Source organism: Pithys albifrons, chromosome 5, assembly GCF_047495875.1.
Source record: "Pithys albifrons albifrons isolate INPA30051 chromosome 5, PitAlb_v1, whole genome shotgun sequence".
In the NCBI taxonomy this organism is placed as follows: domain Eukaryota; kingdom Metazoa; phylum Chordata; class Aves; order Passeriformes; family Thamnophilidae; genus Pithys; species Pithys albifrons.
Genome location: NC_092462.1, coordinates 9,971,653 through 9,984,569, shown reverse-complemented (window position 1 = coordinate 9,984,569; position 12,917 = coordinate 9,971,653). Strand labels below are relative to the sequence as shown.

Sequence of the window (12,917 nt, the reverse complement as noted above, 5' to 3'; positions counted from 1 at the left end):
CGTTTATGCTTTCCCTTAGACAGCTCCTCCCACTCGCAGGGGGTAAACCCACACCTTGCGCTTGAAGTAAGGGAAACTGGTTTCTTCTGAGAGCTTTGCTGGAGAAACCTTCACAAGGGAAAACTTGATTGGAGAAATATCCTGAAAGAGGAGAGAGTGGAAATGATGCCTTATTATCCACTGGGGTCCACTCTGCTCACTTCGGTTTAGGTTTCTTACCTGCTGGAAAAGTGTTTCCCACCCTTTCATATTCAGAGGAAGAAAAGTTGAGTTTTTTCAAGAAAATTTTCCCCCAATACTATTTCACTTATGAAGAAATACATTAAATTTATACTTAGCAAGAGTCTGGTGCTGGAGGGTCCAGACCATATGGACATACCTTTGAACTGCAGTGGGCTCGTGCTGTCACCATTGTCCATGAGAGACCCAATGTCAAAAGCTGTGCCTCTGTGGCCTGTCTGGCCTAGCATTGGGTTTCTGCTTTGCCTTGTGCTGGAGCAGCCCTCCTCTCAGCACACCAGTTTTTGCCCATGCTTGGGGATGTTGCAGGCATGTTACCTCCTGGTACTGTCAGCAGGCAAAACCTTTCACAGAAGTGGCTGTTCTTCCTGAATACCAGAGGGTCCGTGCTTTTCAGCAGCAAGATTGGAGTTGATTTACCAACGCTGTAGTCTGTGTCCACTCACAGGATCTCACTCCAACTTCCTGAACCATGGCATTTACACTAAAAACATGCCAAGCATAGTTTTAGAGGGACATAATAATAATGTTGTTTACATAAAATTAAATAATGAAATAAAACCAACCAAGCTTGGTGAAACCAGTCACCATATGGATAATGTAAATGACAGTAGGAGTGGCTACACAATGCCTTGGAAGAGGTGCTGGCCCTGTGTTTGCAGGCACAGTAAACCAGTGTGTGGACACTAAAGTGACATCTAGACTGAGTGTCTTTATAGAAATGCTCAGGGGCAGCCAGCGGTTGCCATGGCCAGGCTGAGAGTAAGCACAAGCACGGACGGCTGCAGGAATTCAACACATGTAACTGGCCTTGCAGGGCATTTTTCTTCACTGTGAACTCGTAGGCAGGTGTGTTTTGTTGCTGTGCAGGCTGGTGGCACCATACCTGGCAAGGGCGCATGGCATAGTGGGCCAAGGACGAGCCAGGCACCGCACCTGCCTTTATAAATGGACACCGAGTAGGTGGTCACGAGCACCCCAGAAGGAAGCAAAGCACTCCCCAGACACCCAGCCATGCCCCGTGGGCTGCAGCACGGGCATCCACGGGTGCTGATAAGGAGCTGCTACCAGGGCTGCGTGGAGATGCCAGCCCCGCTCTCCCAGAGGATTTCACCGACGTGCCTCATTGCAGGCAGACTCTGTGACCGCGGCCGTTCTACCACTCGGGAGGGAACAACCTGGAGGTCTGCGGCCGCGTTGCGGGGATTTGCGGTGCCCGCCGCCGCAGCCGCGCCCCCACTGTCCCACGGCAAGCCCAGGCGGGCACCAGGCCGGGAGCACGGCGGTACTGCCGGTCCCCCCCGCCTCGGGGCGGTGCCAGCGGAGGGGGCGGAGCGACGAGCGCACCTGGGCGATACCGGCCCGCCCGCTCCGCCCCCGCGGGAACGCGCCGCTTCTCCGCTCCCGGGGCGCCGGGTCCGGCCGCGCCCCACGAGCCGGAGCGCCGCCTCCTCGGTGGCGGAGATAGCGCCGGGCTCCGACGAGGTGGAGGAGAAGAAGGAGGAGGAGGAGAAGAAAGAGGCGACGGGCGGGCTCCGCGGCGCGGCCTCCGCGCCCTCCCCGTCCCGATCGCGGCCCCGGCTGCGCCCGCTCCCCGCCGGGTGGGCGCTGCGCTCCCGCGGCGCGATGTCGGCGCGGCGACGGCGGAGGACGGCTGCCGAGCGGGAGGACGAGGAGGAGGAGGAAGAGGAGGAGGAGGAGGACGCAAGTAGCGACAAGGTGAGGACGCGCGGCGGGGGCGGCACTGGCGTTTTGGGGCGGGGGGCCGGCGGTGCCTCCCCCCGCGGGCCCGGAGCGCGCAGCGCCCCGGCCTCGGCACAGGGGACGCTGCCCTGTCGCTGCCCGGCGGCAGCGCTGCCGCGCTCCGGACGGCGCAGTGGGGAGGGGGCGGCGTGCCAAGCGGCCGCAGGGTTGGGGCCCATGCGTCTTCTGCCCCACTGCCATCCCCCCGCGGAAATGGCAGCGTCCGGGTTTCTCTCTGGGCCCGCAGCGAAAGCTCAGCGCCGCTGAGCTGCCGGGCTGCGTGTCGTAGTTCACCCCTTGGAAAAGAAGCTGATGTCGCGGTGTAGCGGCAGATGAGCACCGCCCGAACCACTTGCTCACACCCCCACACTGCCCCCCGCCCGGTGAGGTGGGGAGGAGAATCGGGAAAAAAGATAAAACCCGTGTGTTGAGATAAGAACGTTATTATTTTTATTTATTTGTTTGTTTGTTTAAAAAGAGAGCACAGAAAGACATATAGACCCCAAGAAAGCAAAAGTGATGCACAAGGCAATTGCTCACCACCTGCAGTGATCAGCCCCTCAGCCAATTCTCCACAGTTTATATACTGGGCATAGCATAACTCTTTCTGGTAGAGCCTTTGGGCAATTCAGATCAGCTGTTCAGCTGATCTCTCTTGGCTTCTTATACATCTCATCACTGACAGAGCATGGGAAACTGAAAAGTCCTTGACTTGGGGTAAGCACTGCTCAGCTGCAGCCAACACATCAGTGTGTTATCAACATTATTCTTCTGTTAAATCCAAAACACAGCATTGTACCAGGTAGTAGGAAGAAAATTAACTCTATTCCAGATAAAACCAGGACACTAGGCCAGGCTGCCTTGTGGCTGGGCCGGTATAGTAGCACAGAAACTAACACAGAATGGTGATCTACTGGAGTTAAAGGCTGTGTCAGCATTTCCCCAGCAACTGTTTCTGGTTTATAGCCTTTTAAGTGATAGGCATTCACCTCTGGCCTGGAAAGGACTTACAGTATGACATTTCTGCTAAGGCAAGAGGTTTTCGAAATACTAAGTCTATGCATCAGGTTCATTACAGTGGCAAAACAGCCACAGTGCTGTTCTTTTGTTTGCTGTGGAATTAAGGCTTATCTCTACAAAAGCTAAGCACATCACCACAGCACAGTTGGGAATTGTCTGAACAAAATGAAAGAGAAGGTCTCAATTTGATAACTGGAATTAAAGACAAAAAAAAAAGCTTTCTGATTACTAAATTGAGGTAGCAATACATGGCGTGTTTACTTCAATCAGTAACTGTTTAAACCTGCGTGGATGTTGGTGTTGCAGAGTGTGCAGTCTGCCTTAGGCATTGTGGCAAGGAACTGGAAAGCGAAACTCATTAGTTTTATTCCGCGCTTTGGTTGCTTTAACTGAAAGCCAGTCAACTTGCAAATTTGTAGTGCTGTGTTGCATTGAGGGCTGTGATCACATATGGTAGTGTTTGGACTAGAGTTGTGCAGAGAGTATTTCTCTGTAGATAAGAGTTAACTTTTACACATTGTTTCTTGCAGCAGCGTGCTCAAAAAGCTGTTTTCCTGTGGAGCTGTTCAGGTTTGCTTTGTTTTGCAGACTAAGTTCATTGCTGAGGTGCTCAGTGAGCTGCCTTCAAATTCTCCCTGTTCAAAACCTCTGCTCTCTGGATCTCAAAAAAGTGCCCCTAAAACTTGCTAATATTATTCTTGGTTTACTTGTGTGATTTTCAGAGAGGAAAATGCTGTTCTTGCCTACAGGTCTACTATGCTTTGACTTTAGCTGCTTGACAGTCCAGTATTGCATCCAGTTTTGGATGATGTTGAACAGAAAGGGCTCTGGTGCTGTGTATGCAGCTAAGATGTTTGATACAGGAGTTGAACTTCAATGTGCATGCATTTGTGTTGGTTTCTTGAATAAAAATTATAGAAATACTTTTCCACTGCACAGAAAACCTTGCGTGATGGATTATCTGGGGGACTCTCTGTGTACCCTCTGTAGCTGTTCACGAGTGACTGTTGTCATGGCTTGCAAGTGACAGTAAGGATTGATTTTACATTTTAAGCTGTCTTTAGTGCCACTGGTAACTGTAGGGATAAACCAGTATTTTGTACTGAGTTTTCCATCCGTGGGTCACAGTTTGGGACTCCATTTTAAGTATAATGTCTGCTGTAGGTGATATGATGAGAGGCATCTGGCCATCTGAATTCACAGATGTCACATTATACAGCTTCTTAGATGGTTATCATTCTGCTCTATCTATTTCCTGGCCTTTACAACAAGTGGATAGCTTACTGTCCTGTGGCTATTTTGAGATGACCTATTTGGTAATTGCATATTTGGACTCAAAACTGGTTCTTAGGTTCATAATGGCCATGATGCAGTGGGTTTACATGGCTTTCTTGTATGCACCTCAGAAATATCACCCTCTTTCTCACTTGTACTGAAGCAGAAAACTTCTTGGTCTCCATTCATATGGTGTCTACTTTATGCTGCTTCTGCTCATTATCCTACTTCAGAATTCCAGGTATATAAAAGCAACATGCTTTAAAGCACCTTGTTTGCCCAAGTAGAGGGAAGCCCTCCCTGTTTGCTGAAGAACTCCAGAAACACTAAATTTTTCTGGAGGCATTTCTATATTCTACTTTTAGTCCTGTTTTCGGTACTTTTCATATTACACTTACTATGTCATAGATGCTCTTTTCCTACTGAATTTAGGTGAAGCTGTTTTGTTGGGGGTTTTTTTACTAATTTTTATGTCTTTTTTTAACACTATCCTGTAGCAACTGGTAGCTATTTCTATATCCACATAATTTTGAAGGAACGTTAACTTCCTTGGTTTTGTAGGAAGGAATATAAAATGCTCCTTGTGATATTTCTTCTTGAAGTCCCCAAGTTCTGTGACTCTCCATGTCTCCAGTTGCTCGCTAGCTCATTGTGCTGATGACATTTTTCAAAATTCCCATGAACATGCCTTTGCCTTATAGGGCTTTTCAATTTCACAGGTTTGTTGTTTCTTTGTATTGTTCTATGGCAGGAGTGACTTTTTTTTTTTTTTGGTTGTCACTTTCTTACTTCCTGCTGCTTGCCCTGGGTGCTCTTTACCTAAGAATATCTGGTCAAAGTGCCTTCATAAATACTTTACAGCCGTTGGGAACAAGAGGAATGACTTGGCATTCAAGTACTTAATATGTATAAATCAGTTAAAGTTTTACAGATTGATCTGCATGCATTCATGCCTCTTTTCTAATTTCAGTTATTTGCATTCTTTACTAGAAAGCAAATGAGGCAACTTTCAAATGCTTCCAAAAAATTAGTGTGTCTTGGAGGTAATCACACAGTTTTTCCTCTTTGTATTGTACAGAGTTGTGAGAGCAGAACAGGAAGGGGGAAGTGGAATCATATTGCATTGCTGGTTGTCAGAACAAGTGCCTGTTTGCCTGGGGTCGTTGTTAATTATTTGTAACTTCAACAAGACTGGAATCCCTGGCCACTGTTTCTCCTGTGGTATTGAAAGAGCTGTTTCTGTTGCATGGGCTTTTCCAGGGAATCGGTTGCTATATAAGTTGCTCAGATTTGTGAAGCTTAGTTTGGTACTTCGATCTTTGATGTCCAAAATGTTGTAAATCTGCGGGGAGATAAATGAAATTCCTGATGGCTGTATGGATTATGGTAGATCTGTCTGTCATGGATCAGTTAGTCACGTCATTTGACTTACTTCTTTTGGAATATCCAGAAAATGTATCAGTTTAATTTTCACAGAGAAATTGGTTTCCATGCTGTCTGCTACCATCATGGCAGTAATAATAAGGGGAGACTACTTCCAAACCTCTGTTTTCTTAGAAATGGTGGTGAATTAGTACTAATGCAGAGGCTCTGTAGGTTTTAGTCTTTGATTCAGTACATGCAGGTCTCTCACGTGTGTTTCAGCATGGCTTTCACAGTTTGGGAAAAAAGGTTCCATTATTCAGGATCTTCTGATACTTTGGTGTCATGACTTTAGAGGAGAGTATCAAGCTACACCTAATTAAATACGACACAAAATGTTCTACCTGAACTTTTGACTTCACTGTAAAACTAGAGAGAGATTGCAGAAAAGTCAAAGGTGGAGGAAAAAACTTTACTTCTAGTAACATTTACACAGACTTATAAAATGACAGTGACTAATTCTTTTGCTTACTAACTTTTTCATTTAATTTGTACAACATCTTAATTTTCTCATTTAATCTTCATGGGGATGCTGCATTCTCCAAGAAAAGTTTATTTATTGTCTACTTGAGAGTTCCTTATTGTGTCCTGGGAACAAAGCAGTACCAGGGAAATGTTCCAAATTGCCTTTGTAACTAGAATAATCCTGGTGCGTGGTTCCCTTGGCATGTGTTAATTGTAGTGGAGGGCATGTAGTACAAAACAGTAATTCAGGAGCATATGGCCTTTTAGGTGATGAAAGATTGACATGTCTGGTTTTTTTATGCATGACACACGGCTGTATTTTGTGAGCTGTTTTGAAATTGCCAACAAGCTGAAATCCACATGGAAGCTTAATTTATGGCAAGATGTCACATGTTTTGAATTCTTGTTATGGAGGCTCAGGCTCTTGGCTTGTTGAGTTCCTCCTTTGTATGGCCAAGTACTTGTGGTTTGTATGGAAGATTTGGCTTAGGGAAGAAAGTCTTGTCTTTTAAGAATACAAAAACAGAAACAAATCAAACCCCTACAACTAAATAAGCCTTTGTTTCAGGGTGCTCTGGAAATGATGAAAACTGATGAGTGTCATAATGTGTCAGATAGGCGTGTTTGTTATGCACTAAGCTCTTTGTAGCATGTCAATAACTTTTGTGTTGGCCCCTTTCCCTGTTCTTGTTAGTCCTGCATCATCTCAGTCTTAGTGGGCTTGTACTCTGTGACCTGATCAGGTAGGTTCTCTTGAAGGAACATGTGCCTTCAAATGAAGGCAATGGTCTATAACTACCTGAAGGGAAGTTCTAGCCAAGTGGGCGTTGGTCTCTTCTCTCAGGCACTCAGCAGTAGGACAAGGGGGCACGGGCTCAAGCTCTGCCAGGGGAAATTGAAGTTGGAGATCAGAAAAAAATTCTTTCCAGAGAGAGTAATCAGGCATTGGAATGGGCTGCCCAGAGAGGTGGTGGATTCCCCATCCCTGGAGGTTTTTCAACTGAGATTGGCCGTGGCACTGAGTGCCATGATCTGGTAAAGAGACTGGAGTTGGACCAAGGGTTGGACTTGATGATCTCAGAGGTCTTTTCCAACCCAATTGATTCTATGGTTCTATGGTGTCATTGCAACATCTACCCTTAAGAGACACTTTGGATGGGAATTAAGCTGACAGGAGTGGCACACTTTGTGCAAATAAAAGGCTCTGCCACCTGCAGTATAAGAACTCCAGGAAAAAGGGAAAACACCTTGGATAAAACGTTTAATTTGGAGTTGGTGTTGAAAGGTGTCTTAGTCACTTAGGACAGTACAACCTCTGCTGTTTTCAATTAACCTTTGAAAATTGTGTCAATACCTGCTCACAGTATGAAACCTGTGGCATTTCCCATGGACCTTCACAGGTCCTTGATGTTACTGAGTGTTCAGCTTGGCCAGATCTCAAACCTGGAGAGCAGGTGAAGGAAGGGCCACATGAGTTTGTACTGAACTTCAAAACTGCTTCTGTAAGGTCAAGCTGCAGTAGCAAGACTCTTGAATACTTTTTTTAAGTGATTTGAGAATGATTAACTTAGTGTTTCCTGTTGTAATGATTGCTGTTATTTGTGGCTATAAACTGGACTGTTTATAATCAATCACGTAAAATAAATTAGAAAACAATTAGCAAGAAATTCTTGTTCCCCAGTGATGGGGTTTTCTAAGCACTTAATGATGCAGAAGACAATTAACTATCTTTTAGTGACAAACTCCATTTTTGTCTTATGGCTTTACAAATTAAGTATCATATTTAGGAAACTGTTGTGGCAGTGAAAGCAGTTAACTGGAAAATAAAGTAGTCAAGGTAATTTTGGAGGTATGTTACAAAGGGAAGTTGAAGATGGTTGGTGTGTTGATTCCCAGTGGTTATTCTAGCAACATAAGGCTAAAAAAATGCACCAAGTTCTATGCAACTTGCAGGTTGCACTAGCCAAGCTCTCAGCAGGATGAAGCATGATCTACTGAAAAACACATTGGACAAACACAGACTCCTTCTTAAGGTGTTTAGATACTCTGAAAAATGCCATACACCTGGCATTCAGATGTTGAAATAGAATTCAGATGTTGGAAATAGAAAATTTAAAGCATTGCTTATAATGAGGTGTATAAACGATTGTGTGTTACAGACCAGAGGCATAAAGCTAAGTATGAATTTTCGTTATTGTTTGAAAAATGTTTAAACATCAGTGGAATATGGAAATATTCTCTGCAAGAACAAAGGGAACAAAGTAGTTTGAGGGTATTCTTAGTTCTGAGTGCTTAAAAGGGAGACTGTCTCTGCCATCTGCAAGCAGGGATTAATATTAAAGACGCTAAGTCATGGTCTTAGGGCCAGGATTACTGCCTGGTATCGTCTGTGCGGTGAGTGGTGTCTCCTAGAACTGCACAGATATCCTGCTGCATTCCAGTGCAGCTCCCAGGGGTGGGAGCATGGCTCTGGGACAGAGCTGTGATTCCCTTAATTGCATCTCTAGTTGATTTCCTGAGATGTGGTACAACATTATGAGAAAAAAAACCTTTGAATAATAAGGTTGCAGCCAGTTATTTCTTCCTTTCTTTATTTGGGTGCTTTTTCAGGCTTTTTTTACTGACTTTCTGAAGTCTGGACTGCAGCTTATTTGCTCTTCTTACTTATAGTAATTATAGACAGTGTCTGTCTTAACAGTTATTCAGCTGTGGGGTTTCAAGGAATAGAGAAGCACTGATCATGCTTTTTTACAGAAGTAAATGGTGTAAAATCAAGGATTTAATCTTGGGCACATGTGTGGTACGTAAAGTGAATAAGAAAAACCCAGACCTACCATTAAAAAAAAAGGATATTCTTCCTGTTGTTACCCTTTTTCCTGCTGCATGTGTATGGTGCCCGCTCACTGCCTCGGGCTGTGAAAAGTTAAAGCGAGTTTTTGAGTGACAGGGTGGTGTGTACCTGGGGAGGGTCCGAAGCGGGGCCCGCCTGCAGCACCCTGGTCAGCGCCCGGCCCCTCCGTGCCACCTCTGCCCAGCCCCTGGGGATGGACTCGGCCTTTGACTCTGGGTGGCCAGTTTCGAAAAGCCTTATCTTCTCCCATGTGTTGTTTGCAGGGGCCAGGCACTGAGGCAGAGGTTACACTGAAGTGTAGCCTCCTGGAAAACAGAATAACCATGCGATCCATGGCTGGGGTTGTTGGCACCTTAATTCTGTCATGTTTTATAGAGGGAGGATATACCTCTGCTGGCCTCCAAGGGAACAAAATTATGCAGAACAACAGAAGAAAATTGTAATGCTAAGGAAAAATGGAAACGAAAAACAGAAGTTTCTAATTTGTGAAAATAGATTAGGAAAAAGAACTGAGATAGGAAGTTGGAAAGAGAGGGAAACAGAGAAATAGCATAGAGTGGTGGAGAAGAAAGTTTTCAGGCATGGTTACTTAACAGTCTCCAGAATTGTTAAGCACTGAACCTGAGGCAGCAGGGCAGGCTGGAAGCTGCTTGGGATTGTAAGGAGGTGAGACAAGTCAAGGAGGTCAGGAGGAAGTTCAGGTCTCACGAGGGCCAGACACTGTACTAGACACTGACCTCTGCATTACTGTAGTGCCATGGCTGAGTGCAGCTTTCCAGCTCCCTGGAGTTGTGGTGTTTGCAACAGCACAACGAGTCAAGTCACCCTCAGCATTGGCTTTAGCTGAAGGAAAAATAGTCCTGACAGTCTGCGCTGAGCATTGATGACAATTTGTTACTTTGTCACAAAAATATGTACTGCCTGTTTTGCATTTGGGTTAGACACACAGCCTGTCCAGGTGATGTCTTTCCTGGAGAAACAACTGCAGTGCTGCAGTCATACGAAATTATTTTGAGTAATACAGTGTCCATGAGGCACTTGGTCACTTCAAAAGTTGTGTTTGGATTGTTCTGTTCAAGTCCTAACATGTATGAGACTGTACCAGTAACCTCTTCTCATTGCACAAAGGAGCTGTTGTTTCATGGATTACATTCCCCCCCACCTCCCCCCTTTTTTTAATGTGGCATTAAAAGACTGGAAGACCCTTCTCTTTATTCCATAAAAGGTTAGTTTGGGGTGTAGGTGAGGGATGGGGATTTCTGTTCAACTCATGTGTTGTATGTCAGCTGTAGTATTTCTGGGAGCATACATCCTGGAAAAGGGGGTGCCTAGAATGTAAAGTTTCTTGAGTACAGCAGGCAATGTAACAACATTTGAGTATAGGCCTTCTTATAAACACTTGATGACATACATTTGGCTCCTACAACATCTACAGTTTTGTTAGTACACCATTGTTGTCTTTCAGAAGGGAATGCAGATATTATCAGTTCCTAAAGTAATGTTTATGACTCTGAATACTGTTTTCTGACACAATAGCTAGTAAATAATTTTTTGTGTCATGTTGGAATTTTTTTTTTTGTGATAGGAAGTGGATTTGGAAGAAAGACTGTGCGAGTTGGATCTTAGAAGTGATTCAGATGTTCCTGATGTTCCCCCACCAACAGACAGCACTCCAGAAATCCTCAAGAAGGCTTTGTCAGGCTTATCTGCCAGGTATAGTAAAATAAAAAGCTCTCAAATTTAATAGCTGGTGGTTAAAATTGTTACAAATTGTACGCAGTTATAAATTTCATGTGATAGGCATGAAAATTCAAGGATCATTTTTTACTGGATATGATTGATTTATTTAATCTTTGACAGCATCTTCAGTGTAATATTTTTGCATATACCTCTAGATTGCCCATTGTGTGCATTACTAAGTAAACACAGTTTACATAAACATTTGCCATTGTTCAGTCTGAACATTGCAGTAAAATAGGCCAAAGAATAGTCATTGGGTTTGAATTACAGAATAACTATTTCTGGGGGTTATAATAAACTGATTTCCTACATCCAAGGTGAAAAGATGGGGTTGGATTTATGTATAAATGAAAATATGTGTAAATTCTCAAGGTGAGGTTTGCTAGATTTTTGTAAGATTTTCCACTTCTAAATAACTTTCTTTATGGTTGACTACAACACAAGTTCTATTTTCATACTTTTTAGAGCAAGGTTTAATTTTTTTTTTGCTTTTCCTTTTAAAACCTTGTTTCCACCTCCAGTCTCCCAGAAGCCCAATGGCTAGGAAATGTGGGGGATGTGTATGGTATAGACAGACAGATAATGGACCTGCATATTATGAAGGCAGATGGATAAAGTTCCTCATATAATTTTTTTTATACAGTCACTTTACAACACTTAATCAGTCAAACCCTTTTGAAGGTAGCAAGTTACCTTTTTTCCACTAATGCAGTGAAAGATCATTTAAGTGATAGATCACATACCAAAAAACTACCAAGTAAAATGAATGTGTGTATCATGTATACCTTATGCTCAACATAACAAAGTATACAGTGTATATTTCAGGTGTGACTTAGGTCTTGCAAGAGTCAGAAGAAGTATCTCCAATTGTTATAGTTTGAGCTGGCAAAATGCCAACTGCCTGGTACCCAGTCAAAAAGTCCACTCCCAGAGCAGGAGAGTGAGGGAAAACAGCAGAAACGAGGCTTTAAACACAGTGAGGTTTTTATATTTATACAAAGAAGAGGAGAGCTTAACACAGAATATGAAACAGCACATAGTGACAGGAAACAACAACAGGCTCACCGAGGTCGCCCCAGCAAACAGGTGAAACTCCAAACCAACCAAACCCCCTCCCCGGAGGAAACCTCCCAGCAAGAGGGAAAGAGGAATTAACAGGAATGTGCTCACGTCCCCGGCTAAACAGATGTGGCGACCGGCAGGAGGGCCTGATATCAGCAGTCAGGGAGTGGGAACCGTCCTGGTCAGAAGCATGGACCGAAGAGAGAGATACTCCTCCCACCTTGCTTGTTATACTCCCTGACACTTCCTGATGATGTCAGATGATATGAAATACCTCTATGGCTGCTTAAGTCAGATGATACCTGTCCCCTCTAATCTGTGTCACACCCTTTGAGGCCTGCTAAAAACTGAGGCCTAAATGGGGACCTATGCTGACTAAAGCCAAAACTACTACAACGTCCACCCCTTATTTCATATCATATGACATCAACGGCCCAAATCCCACAGTAATAATTTTTTTTTTCCCGCGCTTATATGCATATATGTATAGTCCATATGCAGTCTTCCGAGGCAGGTGGCCTTTCATCAAGGATCAGCACCAACATCAGTTCAGCTTGGGTCCTTCGCCTTTTGGTTAAAGTCACAGTTCCAAGTTCAGGACTGGTTCACAGGTTAGGGCTGCCTTATCGTTGGACGTCATGGAATACCAGTATCAGCTTTGTTTGGGTCTTTCTCATCCGGTGTCTGGTTTCCTGCAAAACACAACTCAAGGCACACAATTAGGTTTTCCCCAAGGCTAGGTTGCCTTGGGGCACGCACTGGATCTCAGCATCTTGTCTCATCACCCACCAGGTATTCCCAGGCCCTTGGGCAAAAAAATCCCACGAATGTGTTTGCTTTTGCCCGAGGGAGAAGTAACCCAAACAGATTTCTGTAGTATGCCTCTCAGGTGAATTGTGGGAACTTTGTCTCCATCCACGGTGTGGAGGGATTCTGTCTGGGCAGGACCAGCTCGATTGATAGAGCCTCTAGTGTTAACCAACCAGGTGGCCTTGGCTAAGTGCTTATCCCAGTTCCTCAGAGTTCCTTCACCTAGTGCCTTTAGAGTTGTTTTTAACAGTCCATTGCACCTTTCAACCTTCCCAGCCGCAGGTGCATG

At 44.6% G+C, this 12,917-nt stretch overlaps 1 protein-coding gene across 1 annotated transcript in view; it reads left to right on the top strand.

The window, feature by feature from the left end:
* Positions 1–1,667: 1,667 nt before the first annotated feature.
* Positions 1,668–12,917, top strand: part of CDS1 (CDP-diacylglycerol synthase 1) — a 33,839-nt gene continuing 22,589 nt past the window's right edge. The window contains exons 1-2 of the mRNA XM_071555659.1: positions 1,668–1,959; positions 10,602–10,729. Coding sequence (XP_071411760.1) covers positions 1,867–1,959; positions 10,602–10,729 — 221 coding nt within the window. The 5' untranslated portion in view covers positions 1,668–1,866. The remainder of the gene's footprint in view (positions 1,960–10,601; positions 10,730–12,917) is intronic.